This window comes from Sinocyclocheilus grahami, unplaced genomic scaffold, assembly GCF_001515645.1.
Source record: "Sinocyclocheilus grahami isolate Dianchi unplaced genomic scaffold, SAMN03320097.WGS_v1.1 scaffold39.1, whole genome shotgun sequence".
Taxonomy (NCBI): domain Eukaryota; kingdom Metazoa; phylum Chordata; class Actinopteri; order Cypriniformes; family Cyprinidae; genus Sinocyclocheilus; species Sinocyclocheilus grahami.
The window spans coordinates 201252-208602 of record NW_015505218.1 but is presented as its reverse complement, the minus strand read 5'-3'; the positions used below and the strand labels follow the sequence as shown (position 1 = coordinate 208602).

Here is a 7351-nt window from a genome sequence, read left to right as displayed (position 1 = left end):
ATATATATATATATATATATATATATATATATATATATCAGAATTGCAAGTTGTAAACTCACAATTGCGATAAAAAAAATCTGAATTGTGAGATTAAAAAAAAGCCATAATTACTTTTTTTCTTCAGTGGCAGAAACAGGCTTTTATAATATATCAGTCATAGTATACTAGATGTCTTGCCAGTTACCAATCAGTTTTGGAGGGCTCTTGAAAGTGTGCAATGGATTTATTATATTTCTCACTGTCTGCTGCATTTAACACCGCAGCTCAGAATATTCCCTAGTGAAGGCATTGGGAACATTGCATGTTCTGGTAAACATAGTAAACTGGTAAAATAGCTATTATAATGTAATCAAATAGTTGCATTTTAAAAGTTGGTTACTAAAACAAAATTACAGTAGAGAGAATTGATTCAAAATACAACAGAACTGTTGACATTAGCGAGTGTTCAATTTCATACTGAACGATACAGAAAACATGATTGATTTTTGATGATCTGTTGTGAGTTTTGAAAATGTTGCGTGTGAAAATTGCCCCAAAACGAATCGTCTGTAATCATCAGGTCAGTGTTGATTTACAGACTTTTCCTATTCTGTGGGGTTAAATATTATTACTCAAGCTTATAGAAACATTCAATTTTTTCTGCCTTAGCAAGAGCAAAAGCACACGGAGGATCCCACTCGCGAGGTAAAGAAAGTCCGTAAAGCTCGTAACCGGCGTCAGGAGTGGAACGTGATGGCGTACGATAAGGAATTCCGTCCGGACACTCGCCTGACACCGTCTCCTTACCATGGCATGTCTTCTGAGGGATCTCTGTCTCCGGATAGGTGAGTTATGTGATCTCTTGACTCTATGGTTAACTACTCACTTAAAGGGATATAGTTCACCTAAAAATGAACTGAGCTTTGACAGCTCTCATAAACTGCATTAGGACTCTGTGTGCTTACTGTGCTATGAAGCTATTCATTTGCTTGTCACTTATTGAATTTTATTCTGCATTGGTTGACACGAAGCATCATTAACATTTCTGTATCTATAACATTGTTTCAGATTACTGTTACTTTTTTATTGAAGACTTTGGTCGTGTAATGTCATTGCTGTTTTCATGTTTATTAATGTTTGTTCATGTAATGCAGGGATTCCCAAAAGTTTTTGTCATTCAAAGCCAAATCAGTCAAAGTCAAAACAAATTTGTGATTTAATTAATTAATTGCTTTTTATCAACTCACAAACCCACTGCAGTTCTTACATTAAGCTCAGTTTGGGAAACCAATGTGTAATGTATTGTTAATGCATTTTATGGTGTTGATATCAAAAAATGGAATATAATTTTATGTATCCCTGAATTTGACGTTAAACCCAACAATATACAGGGAGATGAAAGATTAGTCACAATCATTTATTTTTTTTAAAAAAGCACTACAACAGTATTTCAAATGACCCGTGCTGCATTAGTCGCCTCTGAGTCATTATTTGCTCATTGTCATACATTTTCAAATCTGAACACAAAATGTATTTTGAAGATGAGATTGGACTTACTTCAAGTTTGATCTCATCCTTGTCTGCTTGAGAGAGATTGAAGATGCATATTCATTAGTTAAACACTGTTTTAAATGACTTACCTTAAAACCTATTAGGCAATGATTTCAGCAATGCAGAAAAAAGAATCATAAACTAGTAAAAATGATTAGATTTTCTTTTTGTTGTTTTGTGAACATGAACTTTTGTCTATTTTTATTTTACTTGCCAGGGTTCAGTAAAGCAGATAAGCAGTATTAATAACATGTTCATTACTCACTTTTAATGCATGACTACAAAAACGTACACGAATGCATAAAGTGGATGGAAATGACACATGCTATATGGTTTTCTTAAAAAAAATTTAATAAAAAAAGGTACCTTGATGTTCAGTTCAAGTAAATAATTGAAGAATTTGATTACACACAAATGTTTCAACAATGATCAGAAATGAGCTTCAGTATAACACATTATAACTATATTGTGCATGCTGTGTGTCTGTATGTTGTTCCGTGCTTTAACCCAGATCTGGCATGTCAGATGAACACTCGTACCCAGCGAGTCCCAGCCACCCGCAGGAAGCAGGTGGAGCAGGAGCTGATGGGAACGACACAGGCCCCACACAGACTCAGTCCCTGGACCGAGCGTACCGGCCCACGGCCCCCTCCACCGCCGCTGCAGCCCGACAGCACTCTTTAGGACGCGTTCAGGCCCACCACGGGCCCCCACTGCCAGACTCGTCCCTCAACGGACCCCGACCAACAGCTGCCAAAGAATACAGGCACGTCACTTCTCTCTCTACAGTTAAAGTATATATGTATATATACACATACAGCATATAGAGTAGGAAGAGCTTTACCCCGAAAATGAAGATTTTCTAAAAATGTACTCACCCTCAGGCCATCCAAGATGTAGATGAGTTTGTTTCTTCATCAGATTTGGAGAAATGAAGCATTGCATCACTAGCTCACCAGTGGATCCTCTCTGCAGTGAATGGGTGCCGTCAGAATGAGAGTCCAAACAGCTGATATAAACATCACAATAATCCACAAGTGATCCACACCACTCCAGTCCATCAGTGAACATCTGGAGAAGACAAAAGCTGCATGTTTGCAAGAAACAAATCCATTATTAAGACGTTTTAACTTAAAACAGTTGTGTCAGAATAAAATAAAAGCTGATAATATTGCTTTCTCCATTAAAAAAGTCATCTGGTCTGAATCAGGAGAGAAATCTGCACAGATCAAGCACCGTTTACAAGCCAAAACAGCTCTAAACAAATATGTGGCTGGATTTTGATGTGAGAGACAACAGGAGATGGGCTTTTTCACTGGAGGAAGCGTTATTATGGATTGTGGAGTCATATTTTAGCCAGAAGTGAAGGTTTAAAGTTAAAAGGTCTTAATGGATTTATTCCTTACAAACACAGAGACTTTGTCTTCTCCAGATGTTAACTGATGGACTGGAGTGGTGTGGATTATTGTGATGTTTTTATCAGCTGTTTGGACTCTCATTCTGACGGCACCCATTCACTGCAGAGCATCCATTGGTGAGACACTGATGCAATGCTGCATTTCTCCAAATCTGATGAAGAAACAAACTCGTCTACATCTTGGATGGCCTGAGAGTGTGTCCGTTTTCAGCAAATATTCATTTTTGGGTGAACTATTCCTTTAACTAGTGTATCTCAAGTATTATTGTGAAGTCCCTTCAGTTGACACACAAAGACATCCCCAAAGAATGCCGAATCTACAATTATATTTCTTGATTCTTCTTCTTTTGTATAATGGCGATGTGCATTCTTAGTGCATATTGCCACCTACTGGGCGGTTGTGCAATTATGTTTTAAGCTCATATTTTAATCTTAAATCAGTTGTTATTACATTGAACAAGAAATATATATTTTCTTTAATGCTTAATATATAAATTAAAAAAGAAAGACTGATTGAACTACAAAAAAAACAGTCTGCACTTGTAAAGATATTATGACTGTATAAGTTCATTTTTTGCTTCCACGTTTGTGAGGTAAGATGTATCACAAATGTATTTTTATTATAAAAAATATTATATATAAAAAGGGGGGGGAAGTTGCAAAAAACAACCTTTTGAATGCAGATGTGTGAGATGGGAATAAAAAATAGGGTAAAATAAACATTGCTTTATGTTATAATTGTGCTTTATAATTCAAATATATATCTATAACAATATGATATAATATTGTGCTACTTATATACCTCAGTTACCTCAGTTTTTGGAATCTTAAGTTGAGGTTATCTTTTATTTATCCATATATTATCCAGGTATGTTGGTAAATGATCATTTTGTCCTTAATGAAAGAAATAACTGCATAAAGATGTTTATTTTTGGGCTAACTGGGATGTGACAAATGCTTTTTCAGTGCAAAATAGTTCCTTAAACACTTCTCCTTTCTAATCACTTCTCAGCGGCCATCAAATCCTGGAGCATTTCGTCCCGCCTGCCCCTCCTCCACCTCCTCCCCTCATCCCTTCCTCTCAGACTGCCTTTGACAGCACGTCTGGACCTCAGTCACTGGCTCCGGGGACAGTGGTGTCGCTCTCACGGCCCTACAGCCCATCTCCTCCTCCAGCTCCTCTCTCAGTCTACACCGCTTCCCCTTCACATGCTGTAATGGGTGGCCCGCCTGTGGCCCCGCCCCCTCCCCCACCAGGACCCCCCACCCACGCCCCGTCCCCGTCCCGAGTAGCACACCCATCTGGAGAGTCTACTCTTCCCCGGAAGGGCCAGGTGCCTCTCATCCCCATGAGCGACGCCCGGAGCGACCTGCTGGCTGCCATCCGCAGAGGTCAGTGTGCAGAGAACAGAATTCAGAGTGTTCAGCATAATGGGTTGAATGAAGCATGTTGTGTTCCATGTGCTTTTTTTTATTAATTAGGCTATTTAAACATGTACTCAAAAAAAAGAAAGAAACTGTATATGAAGAGTTCAGATGCAAAAGCCTCTATCTAAATGCCGTCTGAAATTTTCTTCTAAAATCAGCATTTTTAATCACTCTCCTGTATTTATGTTCAGTTATTTCACTTTAATTGCATAGAAAATGACCTGTACATTGCCATTAGAGTAAAGTTACTGAACCTAAACACAGGAGCCTGATAAAAATGCTCATTTTAGATGAAAACTTCAGACGGCACTTTTTCGGCTTTTGCATCTGAACTCTTCATGTGTATACAATATATGTATATATATATATATATGTGTGTGTGTGTGTGTGTGACCCTGGACCACAAAACCAGTCATAAGTGTCAGTTTTTCCAAATTGAGATTTGTACATCATCTGAAAGCTGAATGAATAAGCTTTCCATTGATGTATGGTTTATTATTATAGGACAATATTTGGCCTATTTTTGAAAATCTGGAATCTGAGGGTGCAAAAAAATCTAAATATTGAGAAAATCTCTTTTAAAGTTGTTCAAATGAAGTTCTTAGCAATGCATATTACTAATCAAAAATTAAGTTTTGATATATTTATGGTAGAAAATTTACAAAATATATACATGGAACATGATCTTTACTTAATATCCTAATGATTTTTGGCATAAAAGAGAAATGTATAATTGTGACCCATACAATGTATTTTTGGCTATTGCTACAAATATACCTCAGCGACTTAACACTGCTTTTGTGCTGCAGGGTCACATATATATTACACTCCTGGTCAAAAGTTAGGAATCATTAAGATTTTTAACATTTTTTAAATAAGTATTTTCTGTTTACCAAGGTTATATTTATTTAATCAATAATACAGTAAAACTGAAACAATGTGAAATAATATTACAATTCAAATAGCTGTTTTCTATTTGAATATATTGTCAAATGTAATTTATTTCTGTGATGCGCAGCTGAACTTTCAGCATAATTACTCCAGTCTTCAGTGTCACGTGATCCTTCAGAAATAATTCTAATATGCTGATTTGTTGCTCAAGAAACCTTTACTATTATGTTTTTGCTGCTTTATATTTTTGCGGAAACTGATACTAAATTCTAAAATTTAGAATAAGTACTTTTTTAATGAATGAAAAGAAATGAATGCTTTTATTTAGCAAGGATGCATTAAGTTGCATTAGGATGCATTAAAAGCTGCACAACACATAGGATCACATGATCCTTCAGAAATTATTCTAATATGCTGATTTATTATCAATGTTGGAAAGGGTTTTTCAGGATTCTTTGATGAATAGAATAGAAAATAGAAATCTTTTCTGGAGTAATGGCTGATGAAATTTCAGCTTTGCGTCACAGGAATACATTATATTTTAAAGTGTATTAAAATAGAATGCTTATTTTAAATTTCTGTATTTTGGATCAAATAAATGCAGCCTTGATCAGCAGAAAAGTCTTCTTTAAAAAACATAAAAAATCTTACTGCTCCCAATCTTTTGAACGGCAGTGTATGCGTTAGCTTTTATTGAACTGTTGGCTCCTCCTCCAGGTATCCAGCTTCGTAAGGTGCAAGAGCAGAGAGAGCAGGAGGCCAAGAAAGAGCCAGTGGGTAACGACGTGGCCACCATCCTGTCCCGACGCATCGCCGTGGAATACAGTGAATCAGATGAGGACTCTGAGCCAGAGGAGAATGAGTGGTCTGATTGAGGCTCGGGGGGCAAGATCTGCGACCATAATGCTGCTATTTTCCATTCCTGCACATAGTACACACTCCTCGAACGGGGCTAACGAGGAGATCATGACAGACAGAGAAGAAAGGAAACAGGATTTGTGCAATGCAAGGTGAAAGGACACAGGGAGGTGCAGAAATAGACAGATGGCAAAAGAGAGTTTGCCGAGGTCAGCACAGGAACTTTTAGAATACAGTTTGTCCTATTATAATGTAAATTCAACATGCTAGCATTTCTTTAAGAGTCGCCAAGAAAACACTTATTGAAAAAAAATCGTTCTGTGATTTTGGTTATATATTTTGGTAGCTGTCCAGAGAATATAGAGAAATACTTATCCATCTTTTGTGGTACACGAAAATGATGGTCGGTAGTGGTATTAGCACTTATATTCATTTTATGTTACAAATCATTGCCACAGTATTGTTACACAAATTTGTTGCGGTATCTTTGGCTTGCTTTACGTGAGATGCCCTAAATATACAGTATGGACAATCAAATCATCGCTACAGTATCAAAGTACATTTCTCCTTCAATATCACAACTCTTCATTATCCAGAATTTGTCACTTTGTTCAGTTGTGGACAGTGTTGTGATGAATATTTATACCCCAAATTAGCAGTGAGTAAATGTATTGATGCTTTCGTTGTTTACTTTTTTTTTCTTAAGGAACAGATGTGGCCAATAATTTATTACTGCTTGCAGTTTACTAATCGTGTGTGTTTGTGTATTGTGTGTGTGCCTAAATGTGTCAAATGAGGTGATGGCGTGCAAGACAGTGTCATCTGCTATTTTAGACTTATTATTATCTGTAACAATACTATGTAATTTACAAGTACTGTACTGTCATTAATGTGTTTTTATTGTTGTTTAGATTTTTGTAACACTGCTCAAAAGATGAAAATGGCAACCATATGTTTAAGCTATCATGCTGTAGGTATATATTCGAATGTGCATGTATAAATAATAAATACAATTTTAAAAGTCTTCTTAAATTTTGCATTTATTGAAATAGGCCCCCCCCCCACCGCACTGCTTAATGCATTTAATAAGAATTTGCTAAATTTATTCTTGTTGGACACCAGGTGGTGCTATAATCAGTTCATTTGCATTTTAGTTCAAGTGTCAAAATTCTATTGTTCCTCTGAATCCTTGAGCCCTACAAAAAATGTATATATATATATATA

General features: G+C 36.4%; 1 protein-coding gene across 1 annotated transcript in view; it reads left to right on the top strand.

Moving 5' to 3' along the window:
• Positions 1 to 7135, top strand: part of LOC107581882 (wiskott-Aldrich syndrome protein family member 3) — a 14244-nt gene extending 7109 nt beyond the window's left edge. Inside the window, exons 5-8 of the mRNA XM_016267559.1 lie at positions 652 to 827; positions 2045 to 2299; positions 3963 to 4342; positions 5987 to 7135. Coding sequence (XP_016123045.1) covers positions 652 to 827; positions 2045 to 2299; positions 3963 to 4342; positions 5987 to 6144 — 969 coding nt within the window. The 3' untranslated portion in view covers positions 6145 to 7135. The remainder of the gene's footprint in view (positions 1 to 651; positions 828 to 2044; positions 2300 to 3962; positions 4343 to 5986) is intronic.
• The last annotated feature ends 216 nt before the right edge of the window (positions 7136 to 7351 follow it).